The sequence below is a fragment of the Schistocerca americana genome, chromosome X (assembly GCF_021461395.2).
Source record: "Schistocerca americana isolate TAMUIC-IGC-003095 chromosome X, iqSchAmer2.1, whole genome shotgun sequence".
Lineage (NCBI taxonomy): Eukaryota > Metazoa > Arthropoda > Insecta > Orthoptera > Acrididae > Schistocerca > Schistocerca americana.
The window spans coordinates 600371436-600393855 of record NC_060130.1 but is presented as its reverse complement, the minus strand read 5'-3'; the positions used below and the strand labels follow the sequence as shown (position 1 = coordinate 600393855).

General features: G+C 37.6%; 1 protein-coding gene across 1 annotated transcript in view; it reads left to right on the top strand.

The window, feature by feature from the left end:
• Positions 1-21788, top strand: part of LOC124556480 (dynamin) — a 117747-nt gene extending 95959 nt beyond the window's left edge. Inside the window, 1 exon segment of the mRNA XM_047130434.1 lies at positions 18552-21788. Within this exon segment, the coding sequence (XP_046986390.1) occupies positions 18552-18693 (142 nt within the window). The 3' untranslated portion in view covers positions 18694-21788.
• Positions 21789-22420: the final 632 nt, after the last annotated feature.

Sequence of the window (22420 nt, the reverse complement as noted above, 5' to 3'; positions counted from 1 at the left end):
ATACAACATGTCATACCTCAACCAATACTGAGAACAGAATAAAAAGTTTGGGGACATTACTTTTCAGCATACATGTTCTTGTATTTGTTGAGTGACACCATTAAATATATACCGCTCAGAAAGAAATTCAGTTAAATCATATCATAACAGGTTGTTTCACTGTTTATGTGAACTACCACCCATGTAAATGTGTAGAAGAGGAATCTTTTTTGACAGCAAAGCAACTGAAGTTTTAACTCTTCAATGCAGCTTCCATACTTGTTTGGTCCAGTGCCTATGCGAGTTATAAGGACTGGGGAAGGAAAAAAAGCAAAGGAAGGAAAGTTCTTGTGTGTAGAAAACCTGGTAAAAGCAAGTAGACGACTGAGTAGTTCATTCTCCTCATTCATTTCTGATGATGAAACTATGTAGGGGCATTGCCCTAAATTCAGATTTAGTATTCTGTATGTGCTAGATGCATTGGTATCTATCAGTTTCATGAAAACAAAGCAACTGTGAAAAGATGACACATTGAGTTACAGACAGGCGCAATGAAAAGACAAACACTGAGCTTTCATCCAAAGGTGTCTTCAGGAAAGAAAGGGGGAAAACACACACACACACACACACACACACACACACACACACACACACACACACAGAGAGAGAGAGAGAGAGAGAGAGAGAGAGAGAGAGAGAGAGAGAGAGAGAGAGAGAGAAAAGCAGGTACACTTCATGCACATGTGACTGCTATCTCCAGCTGCTTTGGCCCAGCTTGGTCCTTTCATAATTGTTAATATTCTGACTTGGACTTTCCATTGTTTGATTTCAATTGTGAAGAGTTGTGTAAAATCTCAAACACAGGAAAATGGTCAGTATTTTTCAGATTGGACCGTTTTAGATTGTAATTTTAATTTTGGTCTGAGAACATGAGACTTGGCTTTTCATTTTTTTCTTCTTCCCAGACACTCTTCATTCAGTCACAGCTTTTCTTTCTCCCCTCCTAGGAAATGTAAGGTATGGACCGTCTTTTAACTGTTTTCCCTACAAACCAATTTATGCTGTTGACTCTACTTCTAAATTCTTTTCTTTTTGGATCATGTCTAGTGTAACACTAGTTTCTTGTACATTTCTTTTGATTTGTTCTACCCATGTAGAGACGGACTTCAACCATGTTGTGTAAAGTGTCAGTAATAGGTTTGGTGTTCTTGTACATCTCATTTTTTTTTGTTCTTCCAAGTATCGTCAGAAGTCTTCTGGGTTCCAGAATTTTACTGAGAATTCTTTCTCTCTTTCTCTCTCCTTCCTTCCTTCAAAGTTTTTCCATCTGTACCTTTTTATTTAAAATAGGATTGTCTGAAGCATAGAGTCCTTCCAGTTTTATAACAGAATTAAAGTGACTGATTTTAACGTTGCAGGGTATTGCTCATTTGTTGTTTCTGCTCAATTAGGTCGTAAGAAAGATCTAACTTTTGGCTGCCTGTTTATCCAATTTATTGGGTGGGATTCGCTGTCCTAAGTATTAGAATTTATCTGTCATTTTAATCTTCCCATATTTTACCTCCAAGCTTTCCTCACCTTTGTTTCTGTGTTCGGTATATTCTATTTTCTTTTTCATATGAGTTTTTGAGACTCATTTTTCCAGCTATTTCATGCAAGATTTCCAGCATTCTTTGTGCTTAAAAATACCTGATTTCAAAGTCATTCCCTTTTTTCTCCAAGGTGTATTCCATTTCTTCCATCCTGCTGCAGAGCATCTTCCCAGCTTTTCGTTATTTTCTCCTGGGTGATATTGGAGAGTATTTGGGATAATCTGTATCTTTGCCTGTCTATTTCAAAGTACTCAGATTTCTCCAAAAAATTTAACTTTTGAGACGGTGTCAGTTAGGTTTCTATCAATTCTGAATTCCTCTAAAACCCTAAATAAAGTTTGTCAGTTGAGTCTGATGCTTTTTTAAAGTTGACATAAATTACTACTGTCTTTATTGCTATCAAGCAGCATGCTTCTACATGGAAGCACAGCGAATGATGTAAAGTGAAACTGATTTCTTCACAACTACATTTGCCATCAGCTCATTGTGGCTGTATCAGTGATAGTGTAATTTCATAATGGAGCTACACCATCAATTAATCTTTATTCTGCTAGACAAGCTGCTTCAAGGGCAGAGTTAATCTGGTGTTTCAAACTGATTGGAGGGAACTTTGCTGTTCAGCGAGCTTGTGAAGATGTCAAACAAACTTTTGAGGCAATGTTTCCTGGAAGTGTTCCTTCAGAGTTCACCCTTTCAAGGAAGTATGTTCAGTACGTGATGCCTTCTCCTTATTTTTGAAAAGCAGTTGGTGGATGATATTGGAGCAGCACATTTCTCTCTTAGTTTCAATGAAACTGTGAACACAGCTTCAAACTATAATTGAATTACTGGGTCTGATTCTAAACAAATGATGAGGACAAGACATCTAGAGACTTTCTTCATTGGTAAAGCCATTGTTAGTGATATTTATTCCAAGTTAAATGAAGCTATGGATAAGCTCCCTCATTGAAAGCAATTGATGATGGATCCAATGTTTACAAAACTGTGAATAGTCTGAAGAGTAAGTCTTTGATCCTGTTAGGGGAAAAAAAAGTTGATTGATGTTGGCACATTTAACATACACCTCAGTCATCATGCATTCCAAAAAGGATTAAAAGATTTTGGAGAAAATGCTTCAGACATGATCTCGTTTCTCCAATTTTCTCTATGGCCAAACATCTCATTAGGGAGATGTTGAAAAATACAATAAAATATGTAACATGTAGGTTATCCTTTTTTGAAACACATTTCCTCTAGTTAGGCAACAATCGAACCAGCTGGTGAGTCTTTTTACAACATTGGTCAACTGTTGAAAAATGCTTTCTTCAATTCATACTCCAGCACAAAAGCAAGTTAAGTTCTTTGAAATACAAGAATATTGTTAAACTGTTATAAGACAAAACAATCAAAGCAGAAATTATGCTCCCTCATCCAAGTGCTCATACTTGAAATATTCACTGGTTTCTTCCAGAATGAGATCCTTTAATGCATCTAACATATAAATAGCTCATAAATCTCATCAGAGTACTCATGAATTGATTTTGTGTTAGTGATGCTCCACTGAGTCATGAAGCATTTTGTAATAAGTATTACTTGCTGTTGAAAAACATATGTTTGACAATAGAGAAAGTGAATATATCAAGAAGCTAACCACATAAGAAAGATGCTATATTTCCATGTAAGCTAGAAAGCACTGTGTGTGTGTGTGTGTGTGTGTGTGTGTGTGTGTGTGTGTGTGTGTGTGTGTGTGTGTGTGTGTGTGTGTGTGTGTGTGCGTGCGTGCGTGCGTGCGTGTGCGTGCGTGCACACGCTTGTACACATACGTTAGAAAAGTTCTCTTTGGTTAAACCTGTGTTGTGGTGTCTTTGATGTTTGGATCCTACAAAGAAATTAAGAGAAGGATCATACAAAAGCATAGTGAAATAGGTGCAGTTCTTCCAGTTCAGTACAGTGAACATGCACTAGGTGATGAATGGAAACTATTGGTGTTAGAAGAAGAAAAATCACTTAATGACAAGAAACCAGTGGACATGTATTGAGTCAGTTTTTTGAGAAGATTTATATACCTCTGAAGAAAAGAAATACCCTACCATTAAAATAATTGTGAAGGATGCACTTGCACTTTTGCGTGGCAATACAGGTCTAAAAATGGGATTCTCATTGTCAGGGAACATTTTGAATGAAGGCAGTGTAAATTTGTGTAAAATAAAAGAATGTTGGATTCTCATTTAACTGTAAGAGATGCTGTAGTGAATGTACTCTGAAATGAAGTGCCAAAGAAACTGATATAGGCATGTGTATTCAAATACAGAGATATGTTAACAGGCAGAATACGGGGCTGTGGTCATAGCCTATATGACAAGAAGTGTCTGGCACAGATGTTAGATTAGCTACTGCTGCTAAAATGGCAGGCTATCAAGATTTAAGTCAGTTTGAACATGGTGTTATAGTCGGCACTCAAGCGATGGGACATGGCATCTCCAAGGTAATGATAAAGTGGGGATTTTCCTGAACAACCATTCCAAGAGTGTACTGTGGATATCGGGGATCCAGTAAAACATCACCTCTCGGACATCGCTGTGGCCAGAAAAAGATACTGCAAGAACAGGACCAATGACTACTGAAGAGGATTGTTCAGTGTGGCAGAAGTGCAACCCTTCCACAGATTGCTGCAGATTTCAATGTTGGGCCATCAACAAGTGTCAGTGTCCAAGCCATTCAATGAAACATAATCGATATGGGCTTTCAGAGCCAAAGGCCCAATCGTGTATCCTTGATGACCGCATGATACGAAGCTTTACACCTCACTTGGGCCCGTCAACACCGACATTGGACTGTTGGTGACTGGAAACATGTTGCCTGGTTGGATGAGTCTCATTCCGTATTGTGATTCTGTTCTCTAAAAGGGTTGTGAAATTGTTCTATAGAACTGTAGAGCTATATTTTTCATGGCAGTAGGCTACAGACTTACAGTACACTTTATGCTTCTATATAATAAATTTCCTTAATCAACTTGCCTTCTAAAACATTTGCATATTTTTGAGGCAATTATTGTATTGAATGCAGATTACTCTCCTCATTCATAAAGCAATGTGCAGTGATGTCAGTTATAGAAACAGAGCTCAGGGAAAACCGGTGATCATAAGTAGTCAAAACTTTACATTTTTTCGCTGCAGTTAGACATTTGATCGGCTTAGATATGTATATACATTTGATAAATTTGTTAAGAACTGGCCATGCACTTCACAAATTAAGCCCTTTCTCAAGTTTTGTTACCTTAGAAAAATTTTAAATTGATTTGTTATTAAATTTTGCATGTCATTGCAAATCTAATACTTCAGGCAGAATACAGCAGTAAATAAATACTTGTATGAAGATTCGAGGTAGATCTTGTAGGATGAAGACAAGTCCACACAAGGAGTGGCTTAAAATATATTTCATATAATGGAAATCATTTGATCTTTGACACCAGAATCGGAGTATTCCTGACATATTTTGTCAATTGCGGGATTCTACACTGCGCTGAGCTGAAAACCGCTGTCCCTGTTTACTAAATTGTTGTGCAGACGTATCTCCGCTACCTCTTTGAAGATAGTCACAGAAACCGTTGGCACTGCACAGCTTCTTCGTTTTTTCGAATTCAAAGGTGTGTCCCTCAATAATGCTATGTTCTGCGACTGTGGACTTGTTTGTCTATTCTAGTCGTACATTCCTGATGTGTTCAGTACTGCGCTGGGAGGTACATCATTGTGTCTGCCTGATATATTCCATCCCACATTCACACTCAATACTGTAAATTCCCAGCGTCTGCAACCCCAGCTGGTCTTTGGTTGAGCCAAGTATATCATTAACTTTTTGCGGTGCGCGAAAGATGGTCGTTATTTCATGCTTCTTTAATATTCTTGCGATCTTGGCTGGGGCGATCCAGCAAACGGCAGAAATGCCACATGTTTTGCTTCGTCGTCTTCTGGTTGCAGAACACGGCATCCCGACACTTCGCCAGATGATGATGATTGGTACGAAACTGGTAGAAATGTTGCGACGAGACGACGACACCACTCAGCTGATAACCTGTGAAGAATTCATGATTGGAATATGCCAAGAAATACTGCAATCGCATATATCACACCTCTACGGAGAGGATGTCCAGCGCAGCTACAAGATGCTGCAGAAACTACGAACCAAGAAGGGAAAGCTGCTCTGCAGCCTTCTTGCTAAGGTGCTGGGATAAGGAAGGGATGCTGCAGTTTGTAAACTTGTGGCATCCTGGCAACACAGCGAGGAAAAAATGCATATTACGACAGGCTGGTTCAGCCTTGGTATGGAAACACACATGTGTTACCAGAATGGAACTCGACAAGAACGCCAAAACTTTACTCACTCACCACCTGTACCTAGCTTCCAATCTCCCAGCACACACCTGGGAGTGGATGGACGGTAACACGTACGCAAGCAGTGAGCTCTACAAGAAGAAAGCCACCAACAAACTGCGAGAAGTTCCTCAGACTTCCGGGCGGACGTCAACAGGAGGAGAAAGCCAGCAATATTAAGACAGTCGTCAACCTGACAGAGAGAGCACTGGATGAGCCAACAATCTCCATGCTGTCGAAAGGCCTGACTTTGTTCCAATTCCAAGAACGTTACCAAAACGTGACATCAACAGCAACGTTGAGCAAGCCATACGTAGACTCCCGCTGAGAGCAGCCAAGGAAGTGAGTAGGGACACAAGCAGGGTACTCGAGAAAGCAAGAATGCCGAAGAACAACATTACATCAGAAGAGCGCAAGGCACTGTTGAACCTTCGTGATGACGAGGATATAGTGCTCTTAGCAGCAGACAGAGGGAATGTGACAGTCATACTGAAGTCAGAAGATTATTGGCAGAAGATCGACACCATACTACAAGATCCAGCAAACAAAGAAGTAGGGAAAGACGTGACTGCTTCTGTTATGCACAAGACCATAGACCTTCTTAACTGCTCAAGACTTGACAGAAACACCATCAGGAAGCTTTACCCACGAGCACGGGCTCCACCGCGACTGTATGGCCTCCCGAAGATCCATAAGGAGAATGTCCCACTACGTCCTATATTGAACACCATAAATTCTCAGACGTATGGTGTAGCCAAGCACCTAGCACAGCTGTTGAAACTACTCGGATGTCGCTGCACTCACCGTGTCAGGAACTCGACCGTCAAACGGGGTGATTCCTGACACTGGGGCAAATTCAGACAGTATGGCTTATTTGCTCTGTGGCACTGCATAGAAACAAAGAGGTACTTATTTTAACGTCCGTGCGCCATTTATTTTAGGCGCAAGATTGCATTTAGTGCTTTCCACAACTTTTATTTTGCGTCAATTGTTTCCCTGGGTGAATAATTGAGGAACAGTCTGTGTTAAAAATCCATGCATTATCGTAAAGTGGAAACTTTCTATTGTTGCGCCAAGCGGGAAGGTATTGTAACCGTAAGTATCGATTCGCTCAGTAGCTAACAGCATGGAGTCAATTTCTGTACAAGTTTGTCGAGTTTCTCGTGCAAGGTTATAAAATAACGATGGTTTTTGTAAAACTGTGTACTGTGTGGGGTGATTTTGGACAATCCCGAGAACGTATAAGAGCAGGAGAGGTGCTACAGTACAGTGTAATTGTGTCCCGGAACTTTTAGATAAAGCTGTTCGTGATATTCAGAGTGGTAAATAATTATACAGAAAAGCATGTGATTTATATGGTATACCTAAATCAACCCTACAAAATAAAGTGCAGGGATCACATCTGAAAAAAATGGGACGAGAGCCAGTGCTAAATGAGGAAGAAGAAATGTTGAAGCAAGGTAGCTTGAGGGCTACACATTGGGGATTTCCCTTCACTAAATTAGATATTAGGTATTTAGTTAAAAGCTACCTTGATAAATCTGGCCGAGAAGAGAAGAAATTTCGTGATGATTAATAAGTTTGTTTATTGATAGATAAATCTTCTGCTACAAGTCACGATTTTTCTTTATTTTACTTTTCGCACGACACGTTTCGAGAAATAATTCCAATTTTCAAGAGCGTTTTTTTGTGTGTATTAAGCCATTTCTTTAGATGTTGTGTATGTGTGTGTGTGTGTGTGTGTGTGTGTGTGTGTGTGTGTGTGTTTTTATTTCGTTGACTTTCACTGCAATATATAAGAAACAGGCGAATTTTTAGTTGGGTATCAATTCTTTTTGTGAAATTAGTGGCGAAATTTAGAAGAATTTGTACTAACAGTTTTCTAATGGTCCATTTGTGCAGAGTCTCACACACGCTAAACATAACACACAACTTGTACACTTTACACACAGAAATATCTTATGTAAACAAAACAGTTACAAAGATCTTCTTACAGGTAGTTCACAGAGATAACATTATAGGTCTTCCACAGATTATATGTTTTTGTACAGAGGTTATTTATCTTAACAATTTGGCTCATAAATTACTTATATTTATTTTGCAATTGTGCTTTGTTTTACTATTTTTATTTAAGTATGTTATCGAAAGATCTGAAGAAATTCACTGATTCACTTTCAAGTTTTTCATTTAATATTTTATTTTATCTTCACATTTTCTGTAATGTGAATATATCTCCAGTTCTTCTAGTAAATCCATTTTGTGTCCTTATATTTAGTCGGTGGAGTACTTTGACATTCTGCTCTATTTTTCCAAATGGGTGTCCTGTATTACGTATGTGTGTTGCTATTGCTGATGCTGATGTAGTGTGTGTGTGTGTGTGTGTGTGTGTGTGTGTGTGTGTGTATGCTCTAATGTGCTGTGTGTACCTGGTGTTGAAATTTCGGCCTGTTTGTCCTACGTAGAACTTTGAGCACTCCTGGCATGTTACCTTGTATATTCCAGAGTCTGAATATGGATCATGATTACACTTTATATTATGTATTAGTTTTTGTTGTAGTTTATTAGATGTAGAAAATCCAATTTTTACTCTATGATTTTTGAAAACATACGCAATCTTCTGTGATACATTGCCTGTGTATGGGATAGTAGATATACATTTGTTTTTTCTCTTTTTCTTCTGTGGTGCAGTTTGTACCTCAGTTTTTCTTCACTTTCTCTAAGATTGTCAACCATGGAAGCATTGTAACCATTGGCGACTGCAATCTTTTTCACTGAGTTTATTGCTTGTTGCATATCTTCTTGGTTCAATGGTATTTTTGTTGCCCTCTGCAGCATTGACCTGTATGCTGCCTGTTTATGGATATTTGGGTGACATGAGGTTGCAGGGATTGTGGTGTCAGTCATTTTGGTTTTCCTATAAATTTTGAATGTGCATGTGTTGTTGTGTCTTGTAATATTTAGTTCTAGAAAGTTGATACTTTTATTTTGCTCATGTTCCACTGTAAATTTGATTTTCTCATTTAGATTATTGAAATGATTTAGAATGTCCGTGATGTCTTTGGTATCCCCTTTCACTAACAGTAGTGTGTCATCTACATATCTCCTATAAAATTCTATTTTCTCTAGGCAAGGTTTTTGGCTGTCAAATAATTTTTGTTCTAAGTGATTTATGTATATGTCGGCTATGGTACTGGATATGCATGATACTTTTCAAACTGAAAAGAAATACGTTACATGTATGAATCCAAAAGCACCATGCCTAAGAGCACAGCCAAAAATACACAAAAATGGAAACCCGGTACATCCTGTGGTCAACTCTATAAATAGCCCAGCATACAAACTGTCACAAAAATTGAATAACATACTGATGAAATATTACGAGGTGTGGCTAGAAAAAAACCGGACTAGTATTGGTGAAACAATAAAACGAATGCAGTAAGGCTGAAAGTCGCGTGGCCTGTCACGTGACTCTCGCTCCGCCTACTGCTCGAGTTTCATCTGCCTCCTGCACTCAGTCTGCCCGTGGCGTCTGTTTTAATTAGTTGACGTTTTGTCTGTGCGTCGGAAAATGTTGAGTGTACGGAAAGAACAGCGTGTTAACATCAAATTTTGTTTCAAACTAGGAAAATCTGCAAGTGAAACGTTTGTAATGTTACAACAAGTGTACGGCGATGATTGTTTATCGCGAACACAAGTGTTTGAGTGGTTTAAACGATTTAAAGATGGCCGCGAAGACACCAGTGATGACACTCGCACTGGCAGACCATTGTCAGCAAAAACTGATGCAAACATTGAAAAAAATCGGTAAACTTGTTCGACAAGATCGCCGTTTAACAATCAGAGCAGTGTCTGAGCTAACAGGAGTTGCCAAGGAAAGTGTTAGGCAGATTCTTCATGAAAGTTTCAACATGAACAAAGTATGTTCAAAAATGGTTCCAAAGTGTCTCACAATTGAACAGAAGGAACGCCGAAGAATGATTTGTTCTGACATCCTGGAAAACATTGAAAGTGATCTCACCTTCTTACAAAATGTTATTACTTGCGATGAATTGTGGTTTTTTACTTACGATCCCGAAACTAAACGCCAATCGATGCATTGGAAAACTCCTGGTTCTCCACGACAAAAAAAAGCACGAATGTCAAAATCGAAATTCAAGGCAATGATGATTGTTTTTTATGACATCAAAGGGATTGTGCACATTGATTGGGTACCAGAGGGACAAACAGTGAATCAGCATTACTACATTAGCGTCCTGGCTACCCTACGTGAGCGAGTACGGAGAAAACGGAACGATTTGTGGAGAAAAAAGTCATGGATCCTTCACCAGGACAATGCCCCAGCTCACAGTGCGTTGTCAGTGAAGACGTTTTTGGCAAAACACAACATTCCCATCTTAGATCATCCACCCTACTCACCTGATTTGGCCCCCTGTGACTTTTTTCTTTTCCCTAAAGTCAAGTCAGCTTTGAAAGGAACTAGATTTGAGACTGTTGAAGCAGTAAAAGAAAAAGTGACGGAAGTAATGTATGGACTTACCGAAAATGATCTGCAGCATTGCTATGAACAGTGGAAAATTCGTATGGAGCGGTGTAGAGACCGAGGAGGAGAGTACATTGAAGGAGATAACATGAAATTGTAAATAAATGTTTTTTCTAGCATCAGTCCGGTTTTTTTCTAGCCGCACCTCGTATACATATGAAACAACATATTCCATAAAAAAACGGCATGACTCTAGCTAAAGAACTAAGAACCAGAAAACTCCCCTAAGATGCGCAGTTTATATCACTTGACCTCACCAATCTTTATTCAAACATACCCCTACAAGAAGCTCAAACAGTAATACAAAAGAACCTTATGCAACACAAAAAACTTTCATACACAGAGATCGTTGAATTTATGGAATTCCTTCAGCTAACCCTAAGGTACAACTACTTTACCTTTAATGACAACATTCATAAACAACCAGATGGCCTAGCAATGGGATCATGTATGTCCAGTACCATAGCCCACATATACATAAATCACTTAGAACAAAAATTATTTGACAGCCAAAAACCTTGCCTAAAGAAAATAGAATTTTATAGGAGATATGTAGATGACACACTACTGTTAGTGAGAGGGGATACCAAAGACATCACGGACATTCTAAATCATTTCAATAATCTAAATGAGAAAATCAAATTTACAGTGGAACATGAGCAAAATAAAAGTATCAACTTTCTAGAACTAAATATTACAAGACACAACAACACATGCACATTCAAAATTTATAGGAAAACCAAAATGACTGACACCACAATCCCTGCAACCTCATGTCACCCAAATATCCATAAACAGGCAGCATACAGGTCAATGCTGCAGAGGGCAACAAAAATACCATTGAACCAAGAAGATATGCAACAAGAAATAAACTCAGTGAAAAAGATTGCAGTCGCCAATGGTTACAATGCTTCCATGGTTGACAATCTTAGAGAAAGTGAAGAAAAACTGAGGTACAAACTGCACCACAGAAGAAAAAGAGAAAAAACAAATGTATATCTACTATCCCATACACAGGCAATGTATCACAGAAGATTGCATATGGTTTCAAAAATCATAGAGTAAAAATTGGATTTTCTACATCTAATAAACTGCAACAAAAACTAATACATAATATAAAGTGTAATCATGATCCATATTCAGACTCTGGAATATACAAGGTAACATGCCAGGAGTGCTCAAAGTTCTACGTAGGACAAACAGGCCGAAATTTCAACACCAGGTACACACAGCACATTAGAGCATACACACACACACACACACACACACACACACACACACACACACACATTACATCAGCAATAGCAACACACATACGTAATACAGGACACCCATTTGGAAAAATAGAGCAAAATGTCAAAGTACTCCACCGACTAAATATAAGGACACAAAATGGATTTACTAGAAGAACTGGAGATATATTCACATTTCAGAAAATGTGAAGATAAAATAAAATATTAAATGAAAAACTTGAAAGTGAATCAGTGAATTTCTTCAGATCTTTCGATAACATACTTAAATAAAAATAGTAAAACAAAGCACAATTGTAAAATAAATATAAGTAATTTATGAGCCAAATTGTTAAGATAAATAACCTCTGTACAAAAACATATAATCTGTGGAAGACCTATAATGTTATCTCTGTGGACTACCTGTAAGAAGATCTTTGTAACTGTTTTGTTTACATAAGATATTTCTATGTGTAAAGTGTACAAGTTGTGTGTGATGTTTAGCGTGTGTGAGACTCTGCACAAATGGACCATTAGAAAACTGCTTAATACACATAAAAAACACACCTGAAAATGGGAATTATTTCCTGAAATGCATCGTGTGAAAAGTAAAATAAAGAAAAATCGTGACTGGTAGCAGAAGATTTATTTATTAATAAACAAACCTATTGTTTCTACATTCGCAGGCTTTCAGTAATCATTTATAATGGATTAAATCAGATTCTTAATAATTTACCAGGAGGAGAATGGGTGCATTTATTCCTCAAACAACGGTCAGATCATCTTTTTGTTCACGTAAGCGAAAATATTAAATGAGCTCGCGCATAAGTGAACAAAGAGACTGTTAAGAGGTTTTTCTCCAATGTTAAGGCAAAGCTGTAAAATCTCCCACCTAGCAACATGATCAATGTGTAAAATGTCACCAAAATCAAATAAAAAGCATGTAGAATTTTTTTTAAAAAGCAGTAAATGTCCGAATTCGCCCTCTATATACTGTAACTTTGGACAGAGGTTTAACAAACACGTGTCCGAAATCACCCCAATCTATGGGGTGACTTCAGACACTTTATTTAACTGCGTCAGATAAATATACCTACACATACACTTTCTGGTTCTGGGATATTTTATTCGTTACACATATACCCTACCACTTCCATAACAATCAATTTAATCTATCAATATATACAAAAGTTACAATCAAAATAATGACAAAACCGTCTGAAATCACCCCATTTGACAGTACTCCAAGGCTTATGCCTGGACGAGAATGATCTACTACTGAGCTTTGATGTCACTTCTCTTTTCACCCAGATGGTGCTGGATGATTCCTTAGCTCTACTCAAAGACCACTTCGATGAGGGCACACTCACTCTTTTGTCTCGTGTTAATCACAACGTACTTCAAATGTGGCGGGAAATTCTATGAGCAAACAGATGGTGTTGCGTGGGTTCCCCCCTGGCCCCAGGTATTGCCAACTTGTACATGGAGCACTTTGAAGCTGTGGCACTGAACACTGCCCACCATAAACCAAAGGTGTTCTACGGATACATAGACAACACTTTTGCAGTGTGGCCCCATGGCAAGGAAAAACTACAGGAGTTCCTACACCATCTCAGTGGCATACATGACAGCATGAAATTCTCCATGGAGGTAGAAGAGAATGGCTGCCTTCTCTTCTTTGATATTTTGGTCAAGAAAAATCCGGACTGTAGGTTGGGACACTCGGTCTACAGGAAGAAGACACACATGGACTTATATCTCAATGCTCGGACCTGCCACCAACCAGCACAACATAACTCTGTACTAAACACCTCAGCACAAAGAGCGAGGTCGATCTGTGACAGCGAGAGTTTGCCGTGTGAGTTAGCACACCTGCGGGAAACCTTCCGAAAGAATGGCAACACTGAGACGCAAATAAGACGCGCCTTGAGTGCAGACAAGAGGCGGGAGGAGAAACCAGAAGAAGATGAAGCAAAACGTGTGGCGTTTCTGCCATTTGCTGGACCGCCGACAGCAAAGATCACAAGAATATTAAAGAAGCATGAAATAACTACCGTCTTTCGCACACCACTAAATGTTAAAGATATACTTGGCTCAACCAAAGACCAGATGGGGTTGTAGATGCCGGGCATTTACAGTATTGAGTGTGAATGTGGGATGGAATATATCAGGCAGACACAACGATGTCCCTCCCAGCACTGTACTGAACACATTGGGAACAGACAAACAAGTCCACGGTAGCAGAACATAGCATTATTGAGAGACACACCTTCGGATTTCGAAAAACGAAGCAGCTGTGCAGCGCAAACGGTTTCTGGGACTCGATCTTCAAAGAGGCAATGGAGATACGTCTACACAACAATTTAGTAAACAGGGACAGCGGTTTTCAGCTCAGTCCCGCAATTGGCGAACTATGGCAGGAGCGCTCTGATCTGAAGGCAGTGGCGTCCGCAGACCAATTGGATAGCCACCGGATCTCGATGCCGGGCCGCGCTTTGGCCCCCCCACCACCACCGACGTGGTACCCCCTTCCGGAGGAATGTGATTGGCCGGCTTACAAAAGCGGACGATGGCCAAGCAGCTACATAGATATGCAGAACACAGCATCCTGACACATCACCAGAAGGTGATGGATATGAAACACATTGAAACGTTACGACAAGATGATGCCACCACTTGGCTGATAACCCAAGAAGAATTCATCAGTAGCAATAAATGTAAAAAAAAAAAAAAAAAAAAAAAAAAAAAAAAAAAAAAAAAAAAAAAAAAAAAAAAAAAAAATACATAAAAAAGCGACTGTGATAGACTCTTGTGAAAATAGTGTGTGTTACATACAATGTATTGAGGCTATAGAACAGCATAACAAGAAATATGCCCTACTAAACATCATTTGTCCATTTACTGTGTGGTTTATGATACAACAGTAAATTGAAATTTAAGTAGCATATTAGTACAGACACTTCATTTTCTGCTTGATGTGGCGAAATCTTTCAATCTGAACTACTTCTTCCTTCGAACTTTGTCGGTATCTGCGCTGTTGTGTAGCATAATGTGTCTTGGATTACGTTTGGTAGGTTAGAACTGTAAATGTTGCAAACTGTTGATGCTTTCAAAAAATATTAATTTAATATGTATCTGTGCTACTATTCTTCTGCTATTAGCTTTATCTACTTCCAAGTAGTTAGTCGGATAGACTTCTTTTTACTTATAACTACAAATACAATTATCTGAAATGATCCTACTGTTGAAGAATTTCCTGCTTATCAGAAGGCCATTGTCGGTCCTTGTGCATCTAATGGTTGTTATTGCTGGACAGGGACCTACAGAAGATCATGGAGAACTTTAGGTTTTCTCAGATGCAAGTATTGTCGTGTAAAGGACAGTTCGTTTTGTGAAGTCAGATGGTTTCAGAAGCTGGCATAAGCAGTTTACTGATAAATGAAAAGGCACCTACTGCATTTAGGATGTCATATAGTGGTTTGTTGCTTTGACAAGAATAGGGAGCTGGGGATACAACTGTACTACTACACCACCACCACCACCAACAACAACAACAACAACAACAACAACATTGTCACCTACAGAGTCTTGAACACAGGCTATTTATATGTAGCAATATACTTGTTCCTGCTTTTTTATGTACTTCATTTTAATATTTCGTGTATTATTACACAAAATTAGTTGCTTAACACTGAAATGAAACTCTGCATACTATCACGAACAGGAAAGTTAAGCATCCAAAAGGAGTAATGGGATTGAAATAAAAATATACATTGGTGAGGGATGTCATGAAAATATTTAAATAAGAACAAATTCTCATCAGACTGCTAAGATATTGGGTAGTATTGATTTAAGGTAGGTCCAGTCCGGTAGGACCACTTTTAGTCTGTATGTGTGTGCTAAGAAGAACTAGAAGGCAATTGTCCAGTGTTTGTACAGTCTGTGGAAGCACTTTGTCTTGACAATAACTCAAACAGCTATTCTGCTATGGCATCTGATACCACAGACTGAGGGCTTTGGCTAGTTCCTGAAAAAACTCTGCATTATGTAACTGATTATTGTGTGTACTCTGTGTGTAGAACAAAAAAGGCATTGGAAGTGCCAAGTTGTTTCCATGTGAAATGTAAGACCTGAGGATGTGGTGTACCTTCAGTGCTCGTGAATCGTATCAGGGATGACTTGTTTGGACCTGAGGAATCTGCATACCATAATGTCAAACTTGCTGCAGGTCTCTATCTTCCTTAAATTCTAGAACTCATCCTCACCACTTTAAACTGTCATAGTTATGTATTCCTGCTGTTCAGAATACTGTTTAACCTAGATTTTTCACTGTATGCTGTCCTGATACCCAGGTACAGTATTCATTCAAGCATACTTTTCTTAGGTGGTACTGGCAGCTTCTGCATAAAAAAGGGATTTGTAATTGACAATGGTACAGGATGACATTTAGTAATTTCATTATTACATTATCTTTATGGAGATATTAGGTGCAGAGGTGTTGTGTCTGTACATTTTGTTGCAAACAATATATTAATTTTCTTCTGTTTGATGTCTGAGAAACTCCATAGTATATCTGGATACCCATGGGGGTGGAGAAGGAATCTTTGGCATTTTGTTTCACTTTGAATTGTCAACGCATCTGGCAGTTGCGTAATTCATGCACTTGTATGGTTGTGTGTGTGTGTGTGTGTGTGTGTGTGTGTGTGTGTGTGGTTTCTCTCAAAGCTACTGCTGAGTAGTGTGTTAGTGAGACACTGTCTGTATCCTCATGGTATAGACCAACCACCTGGAACTCTTGATTCCACTTTACTACTGTATGTGTGATACTACCATATTGTGACACCACTAATGCACTCTTCTGCCTCTACATAGTATGGCAGTCCAAATAACTGAAAATGCACTGATTTTGTGCATGTATACAAAATGAACCATTCCCTCTGGTTGCTTAACTTTTTTACAGTGACAGTATCTTGGAAATGCTTCAGTAGCTTTAATCTCTGCACATAAGTATAAAATTAAGTGGTTTAAACATGAATTTTGAAACCTTTAGTATGCTGTTTTCCTTACGTCTATGTCTGAAAGATCCATTTCAGCAAAATTACCATTTGTTGAAAGTTATATAAAATGTTACTGCATGAAAATGTGCTAGTACTACTAATTTCTCCTGTAATCTTTTATTTCTGCTTCAGTTAAGAGTTGGTTTCCTACTCTTTTACATAACTGAGTTGTCTATTATGCACTTGTAATAACAAAAACGTTTTTTTTTAAATGCTTTTTTTTTTTTTAAGTTAAAATGTACTCCGATTTTAATTTGTTTTTACTACTTTAACATCTTTTGTCCTCCCCCTAATGTTCTAGTGTGTAACATACTAATATTGGTTAAAAATCAGGTACAAATGGTGGTGACTTTTGATAAAAGAGAGTAGTGGCTATTTCAAAGAGGCTAGTCCCTTTGTTATATTTTTCCTATTACAAAAATTGCTTTTGTGGATTAAGTGACTGGGGTTTGGTTTTTAATTAACTGCTTATTTGTAACTATTTCTGTAGTATTGAATGCAAAGTTGCTGAAATGGTCTTTCACATTGTGGTACATGTGTGTTAAATGCTCGCTTGTTCTGCAATATCTGACCTTTTTCTTTCAGGCGGAGGCAGTAACTGCAAATAACTGCATGACACAAATCTTCAATCAGTTAACAAACTGTGATGTGTTTGTATAAATACTAACCTCGATTTTGTCAGGATTGGTCTCATTATAACACAAATTGTAAGACGTCAGTTCTGTAGACTTTCAAAATGTTACCTATACACCCCTGTACTGTGCAGTTATTAGTCAGTGGTATCCATAAAGGTTGTCTAGTGATTACACTTTAAATGGGAAAAGAACAACAATGTTATTGTATTGTTAATAAGCTTAATGATGACTCAGTACTTAATATAGACCATTTCATTTTGAAAAGCTGGGTGACTTATACTGTAAAAATGTGAGAGCACACACCAGTGTATAGTTGTGTAGGTAAACCACACACACTGTTAAGGAAGCAGGTGTAGCAATGTTTCTAGTGCACCAGTCCAGACAGTGTTACATTTATTTGTTGCCCCATATATATTTTAGCCATGCTGCTAATATTATCATATGTTTCAGTAGCATTTTCATTGATGACTTATTAATCTTTTAATGTGTGTTAGTATTTCTTAGAAGTGATTTATCTAATAACAATGGAGATGGTACTGCCTGCTGGAATCTGAGCATTTCAGACTTCCAAAGGATTCATTCAAAGTTCAGTGCAAATGTGTATTGAATTTGACCCATAAAGGGCAAGCATATACCTATGTCCATAATTTTGCCGTTACATACTTACTAAAATTGTCCAGAATATATTCAACCAATACCCATTTGTTTATCTGGAGCTAATGTTGTAGAGAAAGCGAATCTACATTTGCCATGAGAGAAATGTATAAAGTATAGAACTCGGCACATCTGCCTAACGATATTCCCTGCTGATAAGCACATGTTAAAGAATACCTTTCCATATATGGAGTGTTGTTTATTTGGGAAGTTGCCCTCTGGCTGTAAACAATGAGGTTGGCAATAGGATTTATTCTGGCACATGCACAACTTCAAATTTTATTTATTTCTTCTTTTTCCAAGCAAGTATAAAATTACACTGGCTGTGTTCACAGTTGATCCTTGTAGATTAAGTTATAGGGTAGTTTATGAGTTTCCAAATACATAAATAATGTGTCTATGGACATTGGGTATATGCCGAATACATTTTACATAAGTATATTCTAGCATACTTTGGTTGTCGTTAGAATCTTTGGGCGGGGGATCTAACTGTTCTTGTCTGCTGTCTGCGCACAGCCGGGGTGGCAGCGGGGGAATTCTGGGGACAGCCATGACAGGCATGCCTCCCATCCCCCACCGTGTGCAGCAGGCGGTCGGCCAGGCTGCAGCACAGGCGGCTGTCAATGAGTTAAGAGATGCTTTCCGAATGCCAAAGTAGGGACCTTGGAGTTCCCTATTAATGAACTGTTACATTGTGATCTCATAGTATAGATGTTGCTCACGTAATGTATCTACTTTTCAGCAAATTATTTCTTTTTGTGTAATACATTTAAAGAGAATGTGGATGAAATTGTAGATGCATTCTGCATATACAAAAATGTTGATATTAATCTGTATAATGGAGAGATCTGTGTTCATTTATTTTTAATTTCAGTTATTTATCCACCAACAGTCATAGTCTGTTGTTTTTTCATTGTTTACTCAGGCTAGTGTGTAATGTTCCCTACTCCATTTTGTAATATGACAACTTAGAATATTATTAATGAAAGAATTGTACAAAGATTTTGTTTGTATTTAAAAATGTTTGTATGCATAGATGTAAAGAGAGAGAGAAAGAAAAAACTCTCCAGTAGAATTATGATTACATTAAGTAATACTAATGGACTACTGGTTATTTGCACTGTAGTCCTAGCATTTTCATATTGCAGATTGTTAAAGACACTTAAGATGTAGCACAAGTTAGATATACTTACTGGTGTCTGAAAGACGATAAATGTTATCTTGCAGTTATGTAAATATATATATGTGTGTGTGTGTGTGTGTGTGTGTGTGTGTGTGTATACGCGCGTGCGGGAGTGAGTGAAGAAATACATCTTTGTATGTGGTGTACTGCTTGGAACTATTTTTGTTTTGGGCCTAGTACCTAATACGCACCACAGTGCGAAATAAGTCCATGTTCAGTTCCCTCATATATCATGTGGTGGTGGAAGTAAGTTGTACAGACTAGTGAAGGAAAGTTATTTAAGCCCTACTTTTAAAAATTATTAGTATTTTTTCTTCAGTCATCCTCATAATTCACAAGTGTGTGATGGTCAGGCGCGCGCGCGCGCTGCCCCCCCCCCCCCCCCCCCCCCCCCCCACCACACACACACACACACACACACACACACACACACACACTCTCTTTGCAAAGCTATAAAAAAGAAAATGGTTTGTGTATTTCTGAAACTCCAGGGAGAAAATTGCAAGCAGCTTGTACATACTTTGTTGCCAGTCTTTCCAAATGTGTAAAACACAAAGGACCAGAAGTGTAACCAAATTATGTTACGTATCAGGTGTGTAAAGTTGTAGTGTGTGGATAGCTCTTACAGAGTTGTGATGCATATTCTTGTTCTTGCCAAATGTTCTTTCCTTTAATGAACTGAAATCTCATATTTCTAAGTTTTGTTGAAAAGCTTTCAGAAACATTTCATTGGCCTGAAAGTTGTAAGACTCAGCAGTTTCTTACATAACAGATAATGCAAAGTAGTACTATAGTAAACTATTTCATAGTGATGAAACTTAGTGTCATGTAAATTACGTGCATGATGTGTTTACTGTTCCACAGACATTGTGGTATTGTTGTTGTTTGGTAATAGTGACTCAACTATTGTATTTTGCTCAGGTCAAGTTCCATTCATGGTTCAGTGTTGAGGTTCTTGCTGTTGCAGATGCAGCCAGGTTCTCATAAAATCCAATATTATTTATTAAATGTAAAAATTGTATACTTTTATATAGTTTTTGTGTTTTTCAAGTAACATCACATATAATCTGGTATAATACTGAATTCCATTTGTGAGTGCAGCTGTCTAGTAAACTTATATTTTTAAATGTTTTATGTAATGCTTCCATGCTAAAGTGCTCCATTTAAAATAGAATATTGCTCTAATTTTAATATCAAATACTTTAAATAAAGACATTGTAATAATAAAAGACATCTATAATTATGAGGTTTTAATTTATTCCTTTTTTTTCTATCTGAAATTGTGTAGATATGTGGCTAACTTAACAACTACATACTGTCTTTCTAATCATTTATGTGATGCAGTTTACAAAATAAAAGTAACACTGTAAGTTTGGCAAAGCATTCATGAACTTTGCTGTACAAATGCAACGAGTTTTATGTGATTTAAATATTCTTGGTGTTACAAAGTGTTCTCAGATGTCTGCTATAGAAATGTTGACACACACACACACACACACACACACACACACACACACTTTTCTTGCTTTTGCAGATGAGTGCACTTTCCTGAAGCTTCTATTTACGAGTAAAATGTTATTTGATATTTTTATTAGTAGTTACTTACCCCTACAGCCTGGAGTATTGATGAATGTTTGCAGACCTTTCGTTGAGGACAGTTCTGCACAATATTCATTCATTTTATTTAAACTCTGTGTTCCATATGTATAAAATGAGCTCTTATTCTATCATGGTGAAAGTTATTTTTATGAGATGTAGGAATTATTTTCATCTGAAAAATGAATGAAAACTTCCTTTAGATATAGTGAAAATCAACACAAATATTAGTTTCAAGTGGGCTTCCATACTTCGATATCTAACTTTAATGGCAGGCGTGACACAACAAGTGCTCAGATTTTCCTTTGTGTATTCTTTTCCTTTTCCTTTTCCTGTATTCATACAATTACCATACTTTTACTTGTAAATAGTTCAATTTCCATTTGTTCCAGAAAATACCTGATGTTCCTTTTCATAGAGGTTTTTTTTCTTTTTATTCCCCAAAACAAGCTTATAATTTGGCAGAACACACACTTGTGCAGTTATCCATCATATTAATGTCTGGAACTTGTGTAGTAACATATTAGACATTCTTCTTCTGTGTACGTCTAAGTTTTGAGCTGTGTTGATGTTCCAGTGTGTCTTTTTAATAAGGCGTAGGCAACAGTTAATTGTAATTGTTGATTTGGTAATGAATCTTAAAAACTGTTTAATAATGTGAGATAAACTTCTCAAATGTCTAATCACACATGTAAGTGAATGGTATTGAAGCAGCAATGGTGGTATATGATTAATAAGAACTGTAGGTGTTTATTGTGGTATACAATATTTTATGTCATGTTGTGATGACAGTTGTTGGAGCACATGTTTGTTGAAAGTAAATTTAGGATTAATGTTCTCAGAGTTCTTCATTGAGACTAGATTTGCACTGTTGCTTTGTCACAACTAATGAATGTACTACATGCATTAAATGTCTATCCAATGTTATAAATAAAGTCACATGTGTAATTTTGAAAATTGTTGAGACTATATGTGGTTGGTAGTTCTCATTTAAATGAATAAAAAATTTGGCTGCAAATTGTGCCTCTTGAGCTGTGATTATAATTTCTTAACATGCCACACTGGTCAGGCAAATGGTAAACCAGTAGCAAACCTCATGAGAGAAACTCTTAAATCCTAAAACAGTGGATGGTAATAATTCAGTACTGAGAATTTTTCACCAAAGTATATCCTCTATATAAGTATTGTAATACCATAAGCATAAAAAAAAGCTGACACAACTGCAGTTACAAAAGACACATACAATATTTTCAGTGATAAGTGTGTACACAGTGCATGAGAAAAAGGGGTTTGGAGACAGAGATTTTAATTCATCCCATTTAAAGTTTTTACCACACAACACATGCCTTAATATCTTCTGTAATATTCTGATGTATAATACAATGTTTAGTAAGCCATAATTTGAGGTGGAGTAACTTTCAATGTGCTGTGCATGCATGTTTGTGTGATTATTGACAGTGAGACCAATGGCTGTCTATTTGATATAAGAATACATCAGAGCTCAAAGGTGTAGCACACTTAGTTGGAAGGGAGTAATTTGTATAGGAGCTTAACCAGTGTAACTAGAAATTTGGTGTGTTGATGGTCTACAATTTGAATTTTAAAC